The sequence below is a fragment of the Rhea pennata genome, chromosome 28, assembly GCF_028389875.1.
Source record: "Rhea pennata isolate bPtePen1 chromosome 28, bPtePen1.pri, whole genome shotgun sequence".
Lineage (NCBI taxonomy): Eukaryota > Metazoa > Chordata > Aves > Rheiformes > Rheidae > Rhea > Rhea pennata.
In genome coordinates this window covers 1,133,341-1,158,313 of record NC_084690.1, presented here as the reverse complement: position 1 = coordinate 1,158,313, position 24,973 = coordinate 1,133,341, and the positions used below count along the sequence as shown (strand labels likewise).

The 24,973-nt window shown below is 40.0% G+C and overlaps 1 protein-coding gene across 1 annotated transcript in view; it reads right to left on the bottom strand.

The window, feature by feature from the left end:
* ANTXR1 (ANTXR cell adhesion molecule 1) overlaps nucleotides 1–24,298 on the bottom strand; it is a 101,266-nt gene extending 76,968 nt beyond the window's left edge. The window contains exons 1-8 of the mRNA XM_062596852.1: nucleotides 23,837–24,298; nucleotides 14,499–14,570; nucleotides 13,702–13,773; nucleotides 10,427–10,508; nucleotides 9,244–9,277; nucleotides 7,053–7,132; nucleotides 4,514–4,582; nucleotides 2,070–2,150 (exon numbers count right to left, since the gene is read on the bottom strand). Coding sequence (XP_062452836.1) covers nucleotides 2,070–2,150; nucleotides 4,514–4,582; nucleotides 7,053–7,132; nucleotides 9,244–9,277; nucleotides 10,427–10,508; nucleotides 13,702–13,773; nucleotides 14,499–14,570; nucleotides 23,837–23,988 — 642 coding nt within the window. The 5' untranslated portion in view covers nucleotides 23,989–24,298. The remainder of the gene's footprint in view (nucleotides 1–2,069; nucleotides 2,151–4,513; nucleotides 4,583–7,052; nucleotides 7,133–9,243; nucleotides 9,278–10,426; nucleotides 10,509–13,701; nucleotides 13,774–14,498; nucleotides 14,571–23,836) is intronic.
* Between the last annotated feature and the right edge of the window lie 675 nt (nucleotides 24,299–24,973).

Here is a 24,973-nt window from a genome sequence, read left to right as displayed (position 1 = left end):
CCAGCAACTACAAGCCTGACCAATCCCCTCTACACATGGCTGAGCATCCTTGTCGTGCCAGCTCTTAGACAGGAATCAAGTGAACCTTCCAAGTCTCGTGGTTCTTTCAACATCAGAATGGTCTCCTGTGAACACAAACACTTTGCTTGCCCCAAGAAGGAGGTGCTTTGCACAGACAACAACAAAACAAAGAATGAAGCAGCTCTTATCTTCTAGAGGGCAGAAGTAAGAATCACAGCTATTCTACAAACTAACGACCTTCTTGCCTTTCTCTCTACATTCTCCCTTCCACCTAGCCTACTGCCAACACTCCACTCAAGCACAATGCACTATCTGCTTTTTAAAGATAAATGCTGTGTTCTGACCTTCCAGAAGGGCTCATTAGGAAGCACGATTAGGTCAAACTCATTACTGTGCAATTACACTTCCTTCTCACTCTCCTTTCCAGAGCTGGTAACTCTTGCACTAATCAGCCAAAGTGGTTCTTCACTAGGTTCTTGGAGGCTGAAGGCTTCCCATTCTGTCAAGTATAACTGGAAAGGAAGTTAGAACTACTTCTGGAATTCATTAAATACAGCTACAAAGGGAATGCAGAGCTGGGAAGCAAACTAGTGTTTTTAGTTGTTTTGTTGCTTAAATGACATGCAACACCTGATTGTCCAAGAAAATTGAGGCAGAGCAGCTCCATATTTGGAGAATGCCAGGAAAACCAAAGGATTATATTCCATCTACATGCAAGAACACATGGGAAAAGCAAGCCTGCGCTGAGGGAACAGTTTTGCTTGGTACTGCATGGTCAGAATAGAGCTTAACTGCTGTAAACACAGAAATCCAAGACCCCCTTGGTGAAGCTACCCTTCCTAGCTTGAAGTGGAAAGCTGTAGATTTCATCTGTGTTTTATTAGCTAAAAAGCCAAAATATATACCAAAATGAACATAACACGTCCCTAAAAGGGATTTCCCACCCTTCTTTGTAGTCGTGGGAAACTGAATCTAATTAGAATTGTTACTGGACCGAACTGAGCAAAGAAAAAAACCCAGAAGCGATCTGAAAACATACTGTTTCCTAGTGAATGCTTGGCACATTTTACACTTATAAAAACAGTGTGTAAATACATACACACACACACACACACACATATATATCCTTTTGTATACTGCCTTTCCAGCTCAGCCAAGAGAAGCACTGGCCCTGCTTGACGCAGGATTAGGTCACTCCGTTTTAGAGCTGCAGACAGATGCCATAGGAGGTTCCACTATTCTGCAGTGAAGACAAGGGAGCCATTTACATGACTCAAACACAAGCCATGGGAAAGGGATCAATCCATGCCGCTCCTCTGCTTCACCGCTAGCTCTTGTATCCCAGCCATTCAGCAACGGCCTAATTCTTAAATGCTTCAACAAAGCTCTACAGGAAATACAGACAACTGATTAATCTGAATAGAGAAACAGAGAGGGACTATGGACCATCTGTCAAGAAGCCAAGTGTAGACAGCTAGGTTTTTAGGATTTCAGCATACACAGCAGGATCCCTTTCCTACTTCCATACAGCTGAGTACAGCACATCCACAAAACCAGAAAGAATGCAAGATGCAGAAAGCAAGCACAAGGATGGAGAGACCAAGACCCTAACACTTCACATAAAGGAATATGCTCTAACATGCCACTGCTGACCTAATCCGTTCTCTGCCTCATCTGTGACAGCAGCCTTTCTATAAACTGTAGCAGTGTACCCACCTAAGTCCATTCAAACACATATTTCCTGCTAAGGAGGAAGAGACAGGGGAAGATTAAAATATTTGGGCTCTAGCTCAATTGCTTTCTTTTAGGGAAAAGAAACCAGAGAAGTGCTCAAAACTTCCTCTGTTGTGTTGTGACCTGTTCATGGACCCAATCTTGAAGTAGCAAAATCAGTGCAAACAGAAGTCAATTTCTTCAGACCAAACCTTCAAGTAGTTTATTAGCAATCACTAGGTCCTTGGGAACACAGGAAAATTAGGCTTTCAACTGCTCAAGCTAACACAAACACTAGCATGCACACAGACAAACACACAATTAAAAATACTTACAGAGTCTATGATCCCCTGAAGAGCTTCAAAACCATCATTCACTGGAAAGACGTGATCTTTGCTGTCAGCAATTCTAGCCAGCTGACAGAGCAGCAAAAGTAAATAAAACAGAAATGCAAAGAATGAGATAAATTAGCCAGCAGGCATCAAGTTAAGAGTTCTTCAGACTCATCCACTTGCAAGTAAAAAACAAATACTTTAAGTATTCAGTGTGGATTGCTAATGCATTACAGTTTGCCAAGCAATTGAAAACTTGATACCTTTATCCCAGCTGATTTTAGAAAGCTCTACACTGGCAATCAGAAGAGGCTTCCTTAAGTTTAAAGACAAGACAAAACAAGGATTTCACCAATATGCCCAGCATCTAATGATTTTTAAGCTTTAAAATATATATATATACACACATACATATAAAGTCTCCTACATGACTGTAAAGCACCCAGCACAATACATTCCTGATAAGAATGAGCCATCAGGACTCTAAAATTTCAGGTCACCAATATAGGAAAGTACTTCAAGACATGTATCATTTAAAGTAGTCAAGTAGTCAAAGTGATTCAGTATTTTTGCATATGGAAAAAAGAAAGGCAAGATATTCCCCCATCCAGAGATCTAGGCTTGATTCATCTTGTCTGTCAGGAAAGAGATTGGACCATTTGTTGCAGGCTCAGCCATTTCAGACCCAAGAAGAGGAAAGCAGGCAGCTAACTGGAAATACTGTTTGATCAGGAAAAGGGAGCAGAAGGGCATTTTGATGCCTACATGACAGGCAAAGAGGGCCAGTAACAACGTGGTGGTAGAGAAGAGAAGAAATGGGACATCACCTGCAAAGAGCTCCATGCAGGTTCACTTGTTAACAGCATGGTAAGAGTTAAGGCAAAAAGTAGGCCTCATTCAGAAATAATGAGTTCTCCATGCATTTACTGGAGCAGAACCAAGTTTTACTGCCACAAGGCCAACATTTGTTATAGTAATTCTCTCCCATGGCAGAGGTAACATCACCCAGCAGACCTCTCTGTCCTTTCCTGCAGCACTGCAAATTGGGAGGCAGCAGACTAGCCACACATTCCTCCCTAAACATGGCTCCACCTCTCCAGCTCATGTCAGTCATTTAGGGCTAGCAGCATCAGTAAAAGCTCCCATTTCTCAAGGAAAACACCACACTGTCAATCTCCTGGTTTGCGTCCATCAAGAACTATTCCAGGCTATTTTCTCCTCCCACCCTATTCTGAGTAAGTTATTAAAACTGCTTATTGCCTGTTGAGCAAGATGCAGCAGTATCTGTAAACCAGGTTCTTGATAGTTTCCCAAATTCATTTCCCATAGCGTGCCTGGTAGAGTCTTCTGAGATCCCAAGCCAACTTGATCATCTAACTCCAGACACACTCTCCAGCATCTTCATGAATTCAAATTGTGGCCATCTTTGAGGTCAACTACCTTAGATCTCGTGTCTGTCATTCTTATGTCTCTGCTTTTAATTCAAAAGTGGTGGCACTACACTTTTTTTTTTTTTTTTTTTTTTTTTGAAAACAGGAGGTTTAAAACCTTTGAGTTTCACTAGGCAGTACTGGATCGAAAAATCCCTCATTAGACTCAAAATGAAAGCAGCAATAAGCAGCAGGTTCCTTGTCACCTACAGTGCCAAAACAGTGCCCCTGTTCCTGCTTTCCTTAAGGTAAGATGCACTGGGGCAGCTCCCTGGAAAGCCTTCAAGACCTCTGTGACAGCAATCCTGAACTGTGCAACAGAAATCCCAGAAAGACAGACCCCTCATCCCCCCTCAATCCAAATGCAAGTTTTGTTCAGATTCCTTATCCAAGCAAATCAGAAAGCCAAGCTTTGTAAGAAAGCTGAAATCTTGGAAAAGCCTCTTTCAGTGTTTCAGCGCTCCACTTATACTAAGTGTCTCATTCATGGTGCAAAGTTTTGTCAGCCATTACACTTGAGGTGAGAAATACTTCAAGGACAATAATTCCTATGATAAGTTTAGAAATCTTAATCTATTACATCAATGGGAAAATGCACATTAGTGTTTAGTGAAGTTGACTGTTTCTCCATGAAATTCAGAAATTTCCATAAAAAATTTCTGTTTCAATCAAGCTTTCATCTTTGAAAAAGAACTGCACTGTAAAAGCAGAACCCACACCACCTTTCTGGTCTATAGCTTAATTTAAGCCCCATCAATTTGATGCTTTTCATCTGTCTTTCCTCCTCCATTAGCAAGAATCACCATGGCATGCAGACAGACAATTCTCAGCACATGGAGGGGAAGACCAGAATGGCTTAAACCCAACACGCAGATCCAAAGCAGGTCAGGTAGTCATTTTAGGCTGTTCTAACAGAAAGGAAGACCTCTTGAGAAGGCAATTCAGGACCAAGTCCCCATGCTCCAAACAGTCACCTTCGCCAAGTACCCCAGCAAACACAGTAAATGCCTCATTTACCTGCGTCTCATTGAAGTCTTTCACACCAACACAGTACACTGTTGCTCCCAGGTCACGTGACCGATTAGCCTGAAATAAGGAAATGAACAGTGACATAGACACAAAAGCGATACAACACAGGTTTCTGAAGTGTCTTAATTGTAAATTCAGCATCTCTACCTAAAACTAGGAGACGAAGATTTGCCAAAATTAAGTTTTAAAAGTTTTCCTCTCCAGATCTGTAGAAACAATTTTGTCTGCTACTTCAGTAGCTGCCTGTTTGGTAAAACTAGACCCAAGGCATTTATCATTTTTCCAAGTCTAACCTGCTCACTTTCCTAGCCATTCCAACCTCCTAATATTTGTCCAGTTCGCAACATGCAAAACAAACTAAATCCATTTTCCTCATTTAGAACATATCCCAGTAAAACAGTAATCTAAAATGTTTTGCTATTTACTACTCCAGACACCTGTGCCTGGATTCATGGCATCCACAAATGAGGAGACATTTAGTCCACCTGCTACAAAGCTGTATCACTCAACTTATAAAGCATCTCAAAGAAGGAAAAGTTTGATTCTTCCAGAATATTCCACAGGCATGCAGATGAAGTTGCATTTATAATTCAGGCAAGAGCATTTAGAACAGTCACTTTCTATGCAAGTATGAATCAGGTAATTTAATCTTATTTCACCTGAACAGAAACACATGACTCAGAACCTGTTTCCAGAGAAGACAGTAGCAGATCAGATTGCATCAGTACAAGGCTGTAGCAGTTCAGATCCTTAGATAGTAAAGTACTTTATAAGGAAAGCAAGTATTATTCCAGTTTTATGGAGAGAAGTTTAAACCCACAGAACTGAAGCAACTTTCACTAAAAGCTGAGCTCAAAATTTCAGTTCCATTAGCTCACAGTTCCTCCGCAAACCAAAATAAACAGAACACTTTTGACCTCAAATTGCTCATACATCTAAGAACAATTTTATTCTTCTTTTCTCAGGGATCAACTTGAAATCAACTTGATTTCAGAAGAGAAGAAAAGGAGATGAACTAGACATTCATCTGTGCTGTAGCATTTTTGTTTCTATTGTAGAAAATGAACATTCTTTTTATTGTTTTTGCATTTAACATTGCACTTTGGAAAGAGGAAAAAACCCTGCCTGTAGCTAATTCATGTAACACACAGTAGCATCTTCCAAGTTCAGTTCATCATAATTTATGTACGACTGTCAAGTGAGAACCGGTTTCTCTCTTCAACATCATGCCTACTATCAAAAGGACTTCAGTAAGACTATTACATAGCAAAGCTTGATAACTGCTCAGTTACTGCTCATCTAAGTAGTAATAGGCTAACTTACTGAGGGTGTTGAAAGTCACGAAAACACATGCTTGAATCTTGGCTTTTTTTTTTTTTTTTTGAAGTTTGATTGCTAAAATATTGGCCTGATCTTGTCTTTCATTTTGCATGCATCATCAATGTCCTCATCCAGAGGAAAGTGTCTAAAATCTAAAACAGTCGTCCTTGGTGATGTTTCTGGTTAGGTAAGCATCCCAAAAGTGAGATTATATGTTAGCGAAAACACTAATGAAATTCTAATGAGAGTTGTGTTAATTCTAGAAATAATACTTAAATATGTAGTGTGAAACACTTCTTGCTAACTATGGTGGCATTCACACTTTAGCTTTCTCTTGAGGCTCAGTTAAGGAACTGCTAAGTTCTTTTGGGATACACAAACCAAATTGTTCCAGCAGGGATGAGTTTCCATTTTTGTGCATCTAAGGTGGGTGGCAACTACTCAAAAGCACTCAGGCCTTGGGGCACCACTCATCAACACAGCCACATAGTCAGCAGTAACAGGACTCCAGCTGCATCTAACACCTCACTTTCGTTGCAACTCCAGCCTTGTCATGTAAGGCCCTTGAAGCTAAAGTTCCTCAAGATGCAAATAAGCATCAATGGAACTGGAAAAGCAAGCACCTATTAGCCAGTCTGCTCCATCATAAGGCAGCAAAACACTGCTGAAATAGGACTAAACTCTTTCAAGTGTCCCCCATATAAGATAAGAGCAGCTTTTTGCTCCAAAGCATTTTTGAGGGCTTGGAATCTTCCTGTTCAGAAACACGATCAGAAATGGAAGCATTGTGTAAATTCTAGATTAGATTATCTGAACAGCTTTTCATTGCTAGAAAAGAATCTTTGAAGAACATGCGTCCTCTTACTTTGGTCTTAACTTTTTGTAAGAGTCAAAATCCAAAGTGAGATCTAAATATTTCCCAAAACATTCTAGAATACACTGAAACTTTTCAGTGGCAATTTTTTTTTTCTTTTTTATTTTTTTTGGCCGGAAGCATTGTTAAACCCCTTCCCTTTCCTATGAACAGTCTCAGTTTTGAGTCAGAGATGTTGCTGCTGTTAAGACAGATTTTAATACGCTCTAAGATACATGTCCAAATTAAGTTTGTCACCAGAAAAAGACGTTTCTCCCATCTTTTGCTTCAGAAGCAGCAAAATCAGATATTTCACTTTCTCCTAGGCTAACAATATGGAAGAAATACACTTACCTCCCTCTCTGAATAGAAAAAGAGGTCCTCATGGAGTTCTCCATCTGTCAATGCAATGATGACACTTGCAGTTCTGTAACCTAAATAAACAAACTACTTTAGTAAATACAACTCAAGAACATGAAAGGACTAAACTAGCATAGAATATATCCTGCTAATGACCTGTTAGCAGGTTTAAAGGACCAGAATGATGAACACCAAGTGTGAGGCCCTCACTCTCTTCAGCCAACTGGTTTTGAGAAAACTTGAATTTCTGCATTTTTTTTCCTTCTTGGTCATCTGTCTACAACACCAGTTTTCTACCATGCTCCTTTGAGGCATCACAGCAATTTTTAAAGCAGCTATGCCTCATGACTATTTCAGTATTTCAGACCAGATGTCTGTAAACAGAGAAAAACCTTTGTAAAGCATTCCTAGTTATTTCCTAGGTATATCCAGTAAACATATAGCAATAAAGCCATCAACTCAAGAAATCCAAAGAGATCTTCAGCTTGTGATGAAAATTTGAATTGGGATTTAAATAGATTTGGTAGGAAAATGGTCTAAAAGAATTCATCACTTCCACATATCATATTTGGCAATACAGCTAAACACTGCATTCTTTCTGCTGCCTTGATTATAGCCCCAGCTTTTAGAAGTTTATGTTAGTTTTCAGGAATCAATGAATAGAATTCATTTGCATTTCTGACAATAGATTTGCTACAAATCTGACAGAGCTCCATTGTTACATCTCACATAACATTTCATTTGCTTTGGCAATGCTTAAGTATGTCAAGATTTGTGTCTGAAAACCTGGTAAATTATCAATCTTTGAATATCTTAAATCATCAAGGAGATCTTCCTGCCTCTGAGAGCAGCTGTGCCTTTAATAATCTGTTGTTCAAAGAAAATCAGAACAAAAGCAGCTTCTGCTGAGATTATCTAGTCTATTTGCTTTCTGACACAGGCACAAACTTCCATTCGGCTTCTGGGTTCAGACACCTGAATCCTGTACTATGTTCCTGACATCAAGGAACAGGAGACTGAAGTGACGAAGGTATTGCCTGGCAATTCTGAATGCACATCCACCACTCAGCTATTGCAGAATACAGATCTGGATACCCAATTTTCCTGGGCCCATTTAAAAATCCCCAATTTAAAAAAATATGGTAATTGCCCAATAGAAAATTAAAAGTACTTGACAAGCAACAGCAATGTGCATGCATGATCATTTATGCTGCAGGTGCCAAGCTCAAGCATCTAGGCTCTTCCTCTAAGAAACGGAGAAAGGTGGGTACTTCTCATACTAATGTCAGAGCCCAAAACACCTTCTAGAGGTGCCTTTCTCCCTCCATTGACTATTTTAGGAGCCTGATCACCTACTGTAGATGGTATAAACCCTCCTCTCATTACAGAAAGGACAGAAATGCAGAGGCAACATTCAGACTTGGACCCAATTGTCAACTGCTTCTCGCATATGGTGGCAACCTGTTCACGTACAGTATGTATACAGGCACATAAAAGCATTACCAATGCCAAATGGAACTGTGTTCTCTATATATTCCATTCTGTTGCTGTCATGTTTCATGGATCAGTGTCAAATCTGTGCAGACTTACTCACATACTTGGTTTTATTCATGAGCGGCCCAGAAGAATCATTAGGACTGTTTTTGTGCTCAGACATCTGGTCTCTTATCTTTCTTTTTTCAAGAAGTAATGTTTTATTTTTAATTTTGGTTTTCTATTACAGAAAAATATTTTACATTAATTACAAGGACTGGAAGAACAAACATTTTTGCAGTTGTCTGCCCTTCCTACCAGGAGTGCTAATTGCTTATTGAAAAACTTGCACATAACAGCATCTCCACACACTCACATTTCAAGATGAAGAAATGGTCATCCGAGTCCTCAAATAGAGAGAGCAAGACAGGTACCAAGTATTTTTGATAACATTAGGAACCTGCCTGCATCTTCAGGCACCTTCAATCATCCGAGCTTCTCACCTTTGGCCTGAAATGCAGTCATTTCAGCTTGACCCACCTGTTCTTTTATTCTTCAGAGCAAGTTACCCTAAACACTATTGAATTCCTGTAAGAACAGGAATCACCCCTCCTCACCCTTTCCTGCAGTGTAGCTGAGTTACAAACAGAAATTAAGGACGTAAATCAAGCAGGAGGGAAAAAAAATTCAATGGATCAAGAGAGTCTCTCACCGTGAACATTTTCATAGTAAATCTGTTCACTTGCCTGAAATTAAATCAGAAGATTATTAGCAATAATAAAATAATAATACTTCATGGGCATCTATACATGCACCAGAAAAAGAAAAGGTGGCAGTGAGAATGTCATGCTTGCAGCCTGCCTCTTATTCAAATGCAAAGTTTCCTTCCCTCTCTAATCACTCATGGGAAAAGCAACATAACTTTTAATTTCTCAGCCATTCCCCCCTCCAAGAAATGCCAGAAATAATGTAGTCTAGTAATCTACTAGAAATCACATGCACCCTCCTTGAGAAACCTCTCAAGTCCATTGACAAATATTTCCCAGCACTTCTAAATGAACTACTATAATTGCCAATAAACCAGCTGCAGAGATAGTCTTATGCTTCTGTCTTCTGCTTTACATATGCACAAGTGGATTCTTGCAAGAGAAGGGCATATGCTTCAGCACGCACCAATTCAAAATTATGCAGAGAGCCAAAGTTGCATCTGCGCTTCAAAAACACTTAAGTTCTTGAGCAAGTTCTGTGTTCTGAATTTAAACCTGACTTCCAGACTTCTCCTGCAGAGTCTGGGAAGCGACCGAATTCTCAGATTTAGTTTTAGCATCTCAGTCAGGTCTTCTCACAGCTTATTTTTTCTCCACATGTTCAAATGCAATTTATTTTCACTAGACAGATAGTTTGCCAATCCTGCAAAACTGCAGAGCTTTTAGAAGATACAGAAGCAGAAGATAAGAGCAATTGCTTCTAAGTAGCATGGCTTGTCACCACAGCGAACAGGTTAAAGCCATGACTTCAGCCCCCATCCAGTTCTAAAGAGCCCACTACAGCATCCATTCAGCAGGACTTGGAACAGCTTTCCACCCCTTCAAGGGCATGGTTTCATGTGGGATTGCAATGTCAAACCCATCTGACCTGTCCTAAGCTGAAGGGGCAGCTCTCTGCAAAGCTGAAGGCAAAAAGATGCCTAACTGGCAGAGCCCAAGGCTCCTTTATCTCAGCCTGAACACTGGATGCATACACTCCACCCATAAGGCCCATTTTTTAGTGTACCTGTTGTACAAAAGGCAGATACCCCCATTTACCTCCCAAAGAATTACTGAACAACTTGATTAAATATTCCACGAGAAGCACCCAGAAATAGTTTAAAGGCACTGTACGATTGATCTATTTACCCTTTCAAATCCTTCGTGCATGTAGGTATCACCTCCTGGAAGGACTTTTTGCAGCTCTTCTAGCCCTTGGCGTATCTGTTCCCTGAAATACAAATGCAGACACATTGTTATATCCAAGATCAAATTTACCAAGTGTCGATACCCAGGTGAAGACATGCATGACAAAACTAGATAGAGAGCAAAAAGCCAGTTACCCTTAAGTTCATATACACCAAGGTAATTTTTGGATAAAAACCTTTGTAAGGATGTGGTAAATAAGGCAGATACGCTGCTCTTCATCACAACCATATCTTTTTCAGTTCCTGTCCAAACTGACTTGAAGATTAAAGCTTTTCCCATTAGCTCATTATGATCTAGGGTATCTTTGATCTTTTGGAAACTCAGGCACATTGGCAGATCAGTCGTGGGCTAAGTGGGGCAGGCCTGCACATTGCTCCATTAAGCTCCAGGCACCAAAAGATGGAAGCTAAGCACAGGCCAGAAATCTTTCAAACCACGATAAAGCCCCTGCAATGTGGGTGATGTACATCTGAACAAGCTATGCTATCTTCATGGGAACCAGATAAAGTCCCAGCAGGCAGAACCACACTGACATTGCAGGTCTGAATGCCAGAAGTCAGCTTTGTCCCAGCAATCTCACACCAGAACCGAAGAGTTTAAGCACTGGAGAAAACTACTGCCATTTGCTCTTAAATGTCAACTCTCAATTAAATCTTCAAAATTGTTCAGCTCTAAATAAAATGAAGATTGTTGAACTAGTCCTTGAAACGACACAGTTATGCTGATGCCATTAAAAAGACAAGCCTTAAGTATACATTGATCTTTTTACTTCCAGCCATAGAAGAGCTCGAAGAAAAAAAAGATAAAACAGAAAATTTATCTGTAACTAAACACACTAAGATATTCAAGCTCAGTTTGGACCTTTCAGTAAAACTTAAGCTGCCAGATACTAGGCCAGTGGTGCATGCAGAGCACTGCTGATGGATATTTAGGAATAACTGCAACAGGATGAAGCTGAATCCAGAGAGTAAGACCTCATTGCACCTGAACTGGGCGGTCTGTTCTTAAAATCTTCCTATCTCCAGGGCAAATTTTTCAGAACGAGTCTGATTCTTAGTCTCTGCACATTTTTGTTGTTTAAAGCAACACCTATTTCAGCAATTATGCAGTCGCACTTGAAATGCCAATTGCAACGGCGAGTTAGTGCTATCCAGTCCAAAAAGCAGAGCATTAATCCCCAAGGAAAGACAAAGGGTTTTGCCAGGGATTGTACCATCAGACATTCAAGAACTCATTCTGTACCTGTGATATTCCAAACCAGGTTGTACTTTGACCTGTATACTGCAGGTAGGCTAGGGACAGATGTTTTTTCCATTAAACTACTCCAATATGCCTCCTCCCAAACCAAAGCTCAATATAAAATCCAGAGCATTTCCTGTGATCAAAACTGTTTTTCAAATGTGAGCACTATGATTTTAAAACAGATAGCAAAAGCCTTTAAAGTAAGTGACAATCCTGTCCCATAAGAAGCAAAGAGTTTTTCCACAAGGGATTTAAAGCACACTGAAGCAATCTTTATGTCCAGATGCTGATACACTGGATGCAGGCAAGGGGGGTCATGGAACAGGTTTCATCACTTCTACTTCCTGCTAAGACTGACCAGGACCAAGTAAAGGACTTGAGGACTGACAGTCCTATTGGGTTTCGCTCCAATAAAACAACCAGCAGCTCTACAGTCAGCTGGGCTTTGACTAACAATACACCAATACCCTGTTTGTAGTCAACATTTCTAGGGCACCCAAATAAATATGAAATGCATTTACACATGGGAAACGCACTCAAGTCTTGAAATTTAAAGCCTTGAACAGGCCACAGATCTTTGCCATGGCATGCATTTGCAGGGTGGGAGACAAAGAAAGATGAAAGGAGTCAGGTTTTCCTTTGGCACCAAGTTCAATATTGTTAATTCTCCCTTTACACCTAACTGTTGCAGTATATTGCTAATGATGTTTAGACTGGCTGGGTTTAATGATATTTAAGGTTGGTATGTGTGGACTGCTCTTTAGGAAAGTTGCCAGTTTCCTATTCACTCCTCTATAGTAGTTGCTCTGGTATGTAATTTCATAGACATCCAATACGTAAAACACATGCTGACTTATACAGTCTTCACATGTGTTACATATATTTTTGCTCCACGTGGCAATGAAGTTAACAGAGGAAGCAATAGCGATTAAAGGCCCTTGTCCAGCTCTCCTTCCTTGAAGGGGAAAAAAAAAATCTCAATCTCTCAGATTTTTGTAAATAATTTAGGATCTACAGGGGGAAGACAGGAACATGCTTCAGAAACATCACAATCAATCTGTCAGAGCCAAAATATACACCCTTACAACCCATTCTAGATACTCTGCTTGTCTCAGAGAAGAAAACAATTTCTCAGAGCCTATACAAGGAGTATGGGTATCATCTACTGCTTTTTAGATTGTTTTTATGGGAAGGGAGTTTCACCTATTTGTTTGGAGCAAAAGCTTCCTAACAATGTTTCAAAGGCAACGTTAATACATTCTTAGCTTTGCATAGCCAGAGATGCTTCGATTTTACCTCTCCATCCCCAGGGTAGGAAGGAACAAACTTCCCAAATCAGCATAAGAGGCACAAATAAAAACCCTCAAAAAAATACAGGATTAAAGACTCAAGTCTGAAAGACCTCCCTAAGCTATCTCAAAGAACCTGCTTGAATGATGATGGAAACTGGGCATCTGATGAACAGTTTCAGCACAAAACTTTTGATTTTGCTTCTCCTCTGGCTAGCTCTTAACCCTCTGCCTAGTGCATCTTCTATCACCTTTTATGTTGTCACCTGTACAAAAGCCACCTCTAACCAATTGCTCTCCTCCTGATGTGCAAGGACATTTTATCATGATTAAAAAAGTATATAATGATGTAAAATTTAAAAAAAAAAAAAAAACAGTGCACTTGTAAAGCAAGAGTCTTTCTGCATGGGGGTTGCAACCTCATATGGATAAGAAAATGGAACGTAACTGTACAATGCTCAAAATGCACCACACATTAGTTAGTACAACAAAAGCCTGAAAACTTGTAGAAAACAAACTCCCTCTATCAAATTTGCGTTAAAAAATACCAGCTGATTTAAACAATTAACCTGAGTCACAGAGAGGTCACTACACAGCTCACTGAATTGGGAATCATTGAACAAGAAAGGCAGAGGAAGCTACAGCAGGAGACAAAAAGTTGCTGTGTGCTCTTAAACTTCTTACCTGTCTTCTGTTAATCTCATTAGAATTGTCCCTCTCGTAGAAAAAACAATGAAGGACATTCTCAGCTGCGGGCTGGAGAAAGAGACACAAAAGTAAGTGATTTTGGCGGTCTGCTCACACACAGCTCACTATGTGCCCAATACCAAACGCTTAAGGTATGTCTCCGGTTGCTCCCAAGATTATAACTCAACAGGACGAAAAGAGACAAAGCAGCAAATAGTGCTTTGCCCTAGATCTTCCCAGTTGAGCCAAGCCAAGTCCTTCTAGAAAATACAAATACCATTTGCATCGTGATCGTGGGACTGCAGAGGCAAGAAAGGCTTAAGTGCCTCCTAATATCACCATGGAGATGAAGGAAGGCTGACTATATTTGTCATAATGCATTCCACCAACCAACCCAGCAAGCTCTTCACTCAATCTCAAGGCATTCAATGCTGGAAGCTACAGTCTCAGACCTCTCCCTGCAGTCTCAAGCTCCTCACTCCTCATGCTAAACAGTGGCCAACCACCTTAGAAAATGATGGCTCCCTCCTCAAAAAAGTATAATTTGGTCCACAGAAGTTAGGCAGAGAAAAAGAAAAAAAACAGATTTGCTCATTTCCTCCCATTTCTCATAACAGAACAATTTATTTGGGAAAAATTCAAATCCATGACATGATCTGAGAAAAGGATCAAGAACTTTTATGTCAGGTTCCCTGGAGTAAAGCAGGGTATGCTTCTTGACAGAAACTGAAAGCCTGTCTCCTAGCTGCTAGCACGGATACCTCAGTTTTGACCTCCAAGCTAGCATTTCTTACCTTATGAACTTACGGGCCAAATGTTCCACAAAATGATAGATTTCATTCCAGTGGTGCAGGACACTTCCCGATCTACGGAAATAATTATTGCAGGAGATATTAGTTTAATCATTGCTCTTACATAGTTTTCCCAGCCTAATGTATTGTTAGACATCATTCAGCTATGTTTTTTTTTTTTTGTTTGTTTTGTTTAACACTCACTGTCCTTTCAATAAGCTTTTAATGAAATAGGAAAACAGCAAGTCACATTTCCTATTTAACTTTGAAAAGCAAGAATAGATAATTTATGCGAGACTACCCTTTACAGTAACATGTGGCACTAATGTTCGACCTTCAGCACAGCCTTAAGCAACTAGCCCAGTGTTAGTGCAAATCTGTCTCCATGTTGTATTTTATGTGAATTCCACTGACTCACCACACCATTGGGCAGCGCTTTCAGTTCATGAGCATTTTGGGAATAAAACACAGTTGGAAGGAGGAACAAATTCTTAAGCCTTTCTAGTATATCCACTGTGCTAAGGATTATGAAAAGTAAAATACCTTTGGTCCATATCTCAGCCTTCCTAGTTCATTCCATCATCCCTCACTTAAAGATAAAATAAATTCAACTATAATTTTGCTCCTCAGAAGAATTAGCCAGGAATTTTAAAGGAATGGGATTATTATTCTTCATGTTGTAAGAAGGGAAAAAATTAAGTTAATCCAAAATCTTTCAGCACTAAATGTGTCTTCTGGCACAAACATTTATATAAACATTGGCATATTAATATTGGAAAAAGATTTCCTTGCTGGAGTGGGAAAACATCATCCCTTATTTCAATTCATTGGCTACAATTAGAATTAATTATTAGGAGAAATAACAATTCCAGCTTTAACAGCATTAATTATTAGTAGCCTGAGGTTGGTAAGAACAGCTGAAATTAAATATTTTTTTCGTTTCACAGAAAGAGAGATAGCTGATGTCACCGGTCTTAGGGTTCAAATGAATAGATTCACCCAGCTATTACCGTATCAGTACACTGTACACGACTTCCTCAAAGCACAGCAAGCAGACAAACTACATTGCACAAGTTACTCAGAAATTTCCTGCCCTGTTCCCCTTATGCCTGGTTTTTATTTACAGCCATTTAGTAAAAAACTTGGCCTTATCCCCTTGTTCCATGATACTATAAGCTATTCCTTCTCTACGCGGCCCCATATGCTTCTAGGCAGCCTTAGACAGCAACATGCAACAAGAAACCTTGCACAGGTACATAAACAGGCCCATCAGGCAAAACAGCAAACATAGCACTAGTTTCCTTTGCACAAACAACCTGATACTAGTTACACCTATTTAGGCAAGTCTAATTTAAACATAACCTTATACACACACCTCAGTTTTGCCCGTGATCATAACTAACAGATTACCGAGGCCTAAGCACAAGCAAATGCTAGTAGCTCTGAATTATTTCTTGGCTCTTAAGCATACACAGAACCAATCTTCTCAACAGACCAGGACTCTAATTCATTCTTGGTCTCCATGCAAATAGGTATCAGGGAGTGCCAAAGAAACATCGTTAGCAAAGGCAAGCAGAAACTCAATCTTGCAGACAGCAGGGAAAATTGCCATCTTTAGCAGGAAGATAATGTACAACAGACTTTGCCCTCAAAAATGACAACAAAATAACCCCCCTCCCACTGTATATTCAAGCTACACTAAGTTATATCCACCTTTGCTTGGTATGAACTGTCAATACTTAAACCAAGCACACCATACACCCTCCACAGAACAAAACCATGAATATTTCTGCAGGAACCTATCCCTTGAGGCTTGTGGAGGTTTGCCACTCCACCGTATGTTTTAATAGCAAGGCTGGCATTTCTGGCAGTACCCTTTCAGATACTCCAAGGGCTTCCCTAGCAACACGGGAGCTTTCTTATACACTTCTAGTGGGTTAAGCATCTAACAGAACCAAGATGCACCTGTGGAATCTTCCCAACCTCCTCTTGCACAGTTGCAACAGTATCTAGAAAACACACAAAGCCAAAACTTTGTTAGACCACGCATCAGCCTCCTCCTGAAAGAAGTATGCCTCTTTCAAGTCCCATGTAGCTTCTGAACCACTTGGTAGCAGACACTACTGAAACTGGAATAGGTTTCACGAAAGCACTAACCAACCTTCTTCTAAGCATCAGATCTGAACACTATACTGCATTTCACGTTAAGCAAAAGCTTAGCTCTCAGCTTCCACCAATATTAAAGCTCTATCCAGCCCTCCCTGAGAACAGGGCACTGACCCAGAAGCTGCACTAGTCTTAAAAATAAGTGTGGTTATTCCTTCCCCTTTATTACAATCCTCTGAACAAAAGTTGACTGTTGCTTTAAAAATTATTATTACTGCAAGGTAGCTGAGAATGAGAACCAGCCACAGAGCACATATGGTATGTAGGTCGTCATATAAAACTCATTTTCCATGGCTTTGAGAAACTGTGCATTTTTTGAAAACAGCATTTGCCAGAACTAAGCTTAAAAACCAATAGCTTAGTTCAGTGATGCGCCAGTGAATAGCACATTAAGTGTTTGCTTTTGCAACTGTTCTTCGGCTGATCTTAAGCAGTTTGAACTGTTTTTTTTTTTTTTTTAAAGCTATGGAGCATCTTTTAATTTTCCACATAAGTATGGATCCTGCTGCTACCCCTCTTCCCTTCATCCTTGCTCTGTTCTCCCACCAAGACCCTCTTTGCCCCTCTGGAACAGAACTCTAAACATCTAAAGTTACAGCTCTTTTTCCATAAAACCTTCCCACACATCTATTTATACGGGAGAGAAGAACAACTCAAAGTTCAAGAGCAGTAGAATGCTAAATCTCTATTTTAAGAAAACTTCTTACTATTGCTATTATCATAAAAACAAACCCTGTCTATCTCACAAAAGAAAAAGTCCAGTTTCTGCTTTTAGTTACAGATGCACTGGTGTGGAGTAACTGTATTAGACTACAATCAATTTATTCTTCATCTGTGTCAGAGCAAGCTGAAAACGTGGTCCCCAATTGAAGACTCACGCCTTTCCTGGCAGTGCAGTATTCCTCCTAGCAAAATAAGCTTTCCGTCTCTAAGCAGAGTGTTGTGGTGTATCTACAGTTAATTGCTCTGCCTAGTCAAGCCCAAGTCTCAGTGGCTACAGATGCACAGGTGTGCACTGAAAAGTGAGATACTCAACACATACACTACTTCTGAAACAAACTTCTGCACTTCTTAAACAGTCCTCATTGGGCAAAAGAAAAAAATCTCTGGACAGAAGCAAAAACAAAACAATTTTTTTTTGCAGTCAGCAACAGCTTAGCATTCACCTCCGCAGCTTTCAGCTGCATTCCTAGGAAACCCTGCTGTAAAAGACTATTGTCACTTGTAGAGCCTCTTACAAAAAAGGCCAAGAGTGCAGAATGGGAGAGAGGTGTCTAAAGCCTAAGAAAATACAAGCCACTTAATTTGCATCTCTTTGTATTGTCAGAGTGAATCAAAATTATTAGCAAGCCAGCATTGTGTAACTGAGTGGCTGATACTATAAACTCACAAGTAAAGGCTCGCACTGAAGATTGCAAATTCTCTTGCTGGAGAAAAGCTCAATAAATGGAAATCAAGAATAAGTAAACCATTATGCCTTTTACAAGAGAATGATACATTCTGTGGTCAACTGTGCTGGCATTTTGTGTATCTAAACTAAATCCAAGGGAGTAAAACTCCATGTGGCTCAACTTCCAGACTCAGAGAGACAGGCTCTGGCTAAGTTCGGTCCTTCAGCAGGTGCACCTCTTCTGCTCAGTGCAGTGGGATGCACCATAACCCAAAGCCGTAGCAACTCAAACCTGCTTACAGTTTGGCTTAATACTACACTGCTCTCCTAACCTCAGGAGGAGCTTACTTTTTCCAGACTCCCAATTTCAGTTTCGCCCATTGTACTTCCTGAGAATACCCACAGCATTATTTCTACACAGTTAGAAGGAAACAAATACAAATCCACAAAACCTTATACAACAGCTTCATACCAGTTCTACATGCAACATAGCTCACAGAAGTACAGAAGGACACCTGAGTTGATAACTGATGCTGATTCAACTTCTATATTTTTGGACTGACTTCAGGATGTTTCATAGGTATCAGAGAAAGGCTGCATCGACCCAGGATGTTCTATAGCATCCTTTTACCAAGATCTTTAGAAATAACATGAAAGGGGCAAAAAGTGCCCTCTATCTTTCCAAACACTTCAGGAACAATTCCAAGACCACCACATAAGAGGTGTTAGATGATGCATCGCTAAAGAAAACGCTATTTTGTGCAGCATCTCACATGAGACTGCTCATTAGAGCTTCTGTCAAGCATTTGACACTAGAGGTCCAGTTCAAAGCAGAATGAGCCTCTAAGCCCAATCACAGACCAAGAGGAAAAGATTACTCTTCTTTGCCTGAATGGCAGGGGATAGACAGAATAACTTATAAGCAAGTGACCACAGACTGAACTTACACCAGCTGCAGATAAAGTGCAGAGTTCTGCAGGAACACACGCAACAATAAGGCGGAATCCCCCTACACTCCCTTCCCCTTTCACTGAGTAGTTTACTTTGCATTTATCACAGACAAAGCATATGTAGACAGGTCTTGATCAGCAATGATTTCACATACTATATCAGACCATTGCAATGTGCATTCCTACAGCAGACTCAGGTTTGAATTATGTTTATTCAGGCAATAGACAGAAAGATACATTAAAGTGCAAATTTCTCCACACTATCCTGCTAACATCCCTCAACTGATATTAAAACAGAGTAAAACACCATAAGCCTCCCTATCCTTGCAAACCTGTCAGCTTAATAGAATGCACACCACTGCTCTTGATCCAGGCCTGTGATTCCAGAAAGATGATCAAGTAGTAATCATTGACTAGCTCAGAGCCTAGGCCAATGAAAATCAAAGACGAATTTAAATTTATTTCTTCAGACACTACATTTTTACCAAGTACCAACTAAAGATTTTTATTTCTTCATATTAGAATAGCTAGAATATTACCCAGCTTTGTAATGGTCCTGAGCTCAACTCTCCTGAAGCATTCGTGATCCTAGGGAAAAAAGCACTATCACAAGAAGCAGTTCATATAGGTTGGTCTCTCTGCCTAGTGATGCAAAGTACTTCTTGTCTGCTTTCTATCCTATGCTGTTCCCTAACTCCCCTACCCTTTATACGGGTGTAAATCAGGATTTAATCCTGCTTAAATCATGGTAACTACAGCTACTAAAACGAGACTCACAGAAATATCAGGGTCTCTATAGCAAGAGTTTCATTCGGTACAATTGGCTAAAAATGTATCAGCTGACTGGCTGAATAATGAAGGGATCACAGGAAACAGCTTGGATTACTTGCTTTTCCTTGCCAAACCTCTCTCAGAGCCAAGTTTTCATTCACGCATGTACAGTTTCTTGCATGTTTTCCACACATGAGCATAAAATGCTCGCACAACAAGCAGGAGCATAGGAAATACGTTTGACATAAATAGAATACAGCAAAAGATCACAGAAAAGATTTAGCGTTCATTGCTTCCTACCTGCAAATCAATTCTAGGAGCTGCCACTATCAAACGTTCAGCAAACTGTGCTGGTACTTGGACCCTACAGCACTATACACTGTGCCAGTTGGGCGGGTTGGTCATAGTCTTCATTAATCGCGAGTGGTATTTGAGAATAAATGGAAAACGCCAGCAAAAACAAGTATTTGCCTTGTGCACATCATCTCACTACTTCCTCGCTCCCCCATCTTAATAAAGACCTATCATCTTAGCTCACATCAAAGCTATACATTTTTGGCATCATCTTTTGCCTTATGTTTTGATATCATCCAGCCTATAGACTTCTCAGTCCATAACCAAAACCTCTGAACACCACAGCAATGCAAGCAGTAATACAAAAGGATATGCTGAATAGGGCCAGCTATCTCAGCAACTCACCCAAACACACTGCAAGCCTTCCTTACCTCCCACAACACCGAGTTCATCTCGGTTTGACCGAGTTCGAGAGATGCTCAACATCCTGTAGGACTAGATCTTGCATACTACCTAAATAGCAAATACAACGTCCACAATCGAGCTTTAAACAACACTTGCATCTTTACACGTAAAACCCTTTTTTCAAAAAATAAAAATAAAATAAAATAAACCAACAAACAAACAAAAAAAAAACAGGTTAGATGCTTGTCTCCTAAGACTATGTTTTCTCCTTTCAAGTCAGCTGTGTGCCAGACTGATTCTAAAGATACCATGCAAGCCTTAGTTTCCACCAGAGTTGAAGACTGCACTGACAATAGCAAAAAACTTCATTTTCACTTGGAGAACAGTTGGCCCATCTCAACCTGCAGTTGTCTGAGGTGTTTATGTATCACTTTTGAAATATGCTTTTGCTAGTCTGAGGTCCAATGGTCACAGCATGGGAGACCTTCAGGCAGGCATTTGCCAAGTCCTTGCTGCTACCTAAGTAGTATGAGAACTCCTCTCGGAAGCGATAAAGGAACACGCAAGTGCATGCATAGAGGTTAAAGATGCTACTGTAACCTAGCAAGCATACCTGCTGTATTTCAAGCTTCTGTTCTGTTTGTTACATGCACACCATGGCTGCAAGGCCTAAGAAGAAAATAATACGATTATTTCTGAATGACTGAATTCTGTTCCCACAACCATGAAGAATGAGAGATTTGCTTCAGGTCCTCAGAGCATGCCATCTGCAGCGTCATGTCTCCAGCTATACGCAGACAGCCTGAGGAAACCTGATTTCCCTTCAGCAGTTCACACAGCATGTTTGCAGAAGTCAAGCAAGAATGCTGCAGGGAGATAGAGAATCACTTCATGAGAAAAACCTATGACACTTACTCTTCCCTCAATGGGTTTCACATTAACTCTGAAGGGACTTTTTGTATCCAGAAATATGCTTGAAGAGCCGATGTTTTAATGAAGATTGTGTATAGCATAGCAGCTGGAACATGTCGCAAGAACAGCCCACATACAAGGTGCTAAACAGACTTAAGTAGTCACTAAGTCTAACCAGACACTCAGGCAAAAGGGTCAGTAGAGGGCTCTAGCACTGGTGGCTTCCAGAACCGTGTTTATTGTTTTAGTATTACTTCTGTGATCCCTGAAAATAGGTTGCTTAATATTTTAATGGCTTTCTTCCACTATTGAAATTAACATCTCGTGTTTCAGACTGAAAATCCTTTCTGCCTTTGTGTCCTTTGTCATCCAGTCTTTAATTATACTTAGAGGTATTTCAGTCAAAAGCAGCAAGATGAGCCCTGAATCCATTAGTACCATTTTCTAGTTTGCCTGAAGGCCTCTATAGGTATCTTGTCTCTCTTATGTTCATGGCTTCACTAGCATGCATGAAGGCAACAAGTGAAGTAGAATGCCAGGTTAAATAAGACCCAAGTTTTATATAACTTGGGTTTAGCAGCAGAGGAGTGAAATACATTTTTAAAGAAAAAGTAGCCATGGAAAATCTACTCCACCACAATATGCCTCTCATCAGCCTGCTCAAAGGCTAAGCAGACAATCAGGTCCATAGCATGTTTAACACGTGAGTAGCCAAACACTATGACATTCCTCCAAACTCCACTGGAGGCAAAGGGCATTTTTATATTAATAGACTTCACATCCAACCCTGCTTATTTCTGCACCAGAGAAATGCCAGAAATAGTGATCCTGTAACTGTTACAAAGCAGGGTTTATTGTTGGCTACCTTGGTACACACACTAAGGTAACTTGCCTCTCACAAAGTTTGACCCAAACTTCACATTTCCATAGAAATTCACGTCTTGAGCAAGCCTAAAAAGTTACATCTTTCAGAAGGAAGACAGCATTGAGTTAGGGGGCGGGGGAAGGCAGAGGTGCAGTCAGGAAAAAGGCTGTTAAAATTTTGTTAGCTCACACACATAACAGCATATCTATCAGAACTGGAAAATCCTTCAATTCTGCTTCAACTTTCAGTTTGTTAAAGCTCTCTGCAGTACAAATCATGGTTAGTTTTCCCCCCTTACCTAGCAAAGCAAATATTCCAACTAACAATAGACTATCCAAAGCAACAAAATGCATTCATGATCTTTCCACTGAATGAAATAAAATGAAAATAAAAATCCCTCTCCCCTGGAATATTAGGGCAACAAGCTTACTGAAATAGCTGGTGTACTTATCTTACTCTTTACCCAGTATTTTGTAATAATGTGTTACATAATTCAAAGTCTAGTCCCACATACTAATGGCATGTGGGAGCTACAGCAAAACACTCATGAGGATGAGTTAGAAAACTTTATCTGAAAGTAGTTATGGCAACTTCAGAACACTTTCCTCTCCATTAAATGTAAGGCTAATAATGTCAATATCATGACGACAAAATATGCATGCACAGTCTCTGTTATTTCAAAAATTCTTTTTGTTAAAACAAAATATCCTTTTAAATTAAGGAAATTGGTACAGGCATTTTAACTAGTACTTATTACACTTCTAGCTAAGTTATATTATTGCTTCAATATGAAGCTCTCCAAAACTCAGCATCTCTCTTTCACATTGCTCAGAAGGCCTTTTAATAGACAAAGTTACCAGTGCCAAGATGATGACACTATCAGAATAGTGATGAATGAGTAGGAAGTTATCTCCAGTGTAAACAGTTAAGTTGTCAAAATATGCATTTAATTAACTGGAAACAAAGAAAATGTGACTCAGAGAAGAGGAAACAAAACTCACTTTAAATAAAGCACTCCAGCTATTTTCCATAACAATGACAAAAATCAGACTCTTTCAAACTGACTAGCCACCTTAGGAGACCTGTCTTTATCTGCAAACTGCTTGCACTAGAACATTTAGAGCTAACGGAAAAACGATACAAAAGGAGTTCTCCAGGCAGGCTAGTATTTCCTCTGAGTTTTCACCTCCAAAATTAGTGCCTGCAATAACTCTCCAAATCTTGCTCTTCTCAGTTCCTCAACCTTCACATTTCATAAGGATATCAGAGGTACACACTGCTCTTCTCTCAACCGCTGTTTTAAGAAACTACAGGATCAAGTACACATTAGAACATCCCTATCAGCCACAGCAAAATTTATAACAACTTAATTTACAGAACACAACGGGACTATATACTAGACTCACCAAAGAAGCTACCCAACAAAAATAAAACCAGAACAGTAAGGACTTTTGCAGGTCTCTTGGGGACACAGCAAGTTCTACAAAATCAAAATCCAAAGAAAAATCTCTTCAGTGTCTGTGCATGCTGTTCCAGTTCATGCCTTGGAAAGATTTCTCTGAAAAAGAACAAAGTAGAACTGACTTACTTGTCTAGAATGAAATACAAATCAAATCCTCCATAACAGGCAGGACCACCATTCTCTCTCTTTCCACCTTGTCCATCACAGGCTAGCAAAAATGTTGCTAAGAAGAAACATTTGAAGCTAAATCTCAAGATCCTTTCCTTTGCAATGGCCATTATATCCAGAAAGGAGGCGAAAAAAAAAATCCTCTTCTTCCAAGGCTCCTTTATCTCACAGATTTCTGCACAAAAGCCATTCAATGACCTTTAAATATATACACATATATTTTACTCCTTAAAACTCCACTTGCAACAGTTGTCCTCAAAAATTGCAAGATTTTCCCCGTTTCCCTTGCACTTCTGTTTCTTGGTTTCAGATTTCAAGATGCACAATACTGTATTCCACTTTTTTTTTTTAAAGGGACTTGACTCTGTCTCACTTGCAGCTCTCCAAAAGCAGCACCAATGTTTGTAACAGAATGAGCAGCCTCCTAAAAAAATAATCTTACTTTGTCCCAGACTTAAGAAAATATGGGGAGGGCTTGGATTTTTTCCCCCCATTAATAATTAATGTTATTATTAAGGATGGCAGATTTTATTTTTCTTTGGGGGGAAAAAAAGCTCAGATAATGCCACCTTGTGGTGAAAGCTCAGGCTGCCTGAAGTGTCTTGAAAGAGAGTCATGTCGTTTGCGCTCTAAGCACGTACTACAGGAGCTCTGGGTACAAACAGGTAAGTAGCCAGCTTACAGGAGCTACACAGCATTATACAGTAACAGCTTGGTTTTCCATATAGACCACTACTTGATCTGGCTTAGAGACCAATATAAACCTGGAATTGCTTAGCAGCATTTACTGAATCATCAAATCATAGAATGGTAAGGTTGGAAGGGACCTCTGGAGGTCACCTAGTCCAACCCTCAGTGTAGCCCATGCGGGGATTGAACCTGTGACCTTGGCATTAGCAGTACCACACTCTACCCAACTGAGCTAAACCTACCTCCAAAGCTAGTCTACATCCCAGTAAAAACGAGCCATGCCAGGTTTACCCCCTTGTACTTTCCTTATCATGAGGAAATACTAAACTATTTTTATCAAGCATCACCAGTGAGGCAGACTTCACCCTATAACTAGCCTTAGAAAGCTCACTTCAGCCACCAAAG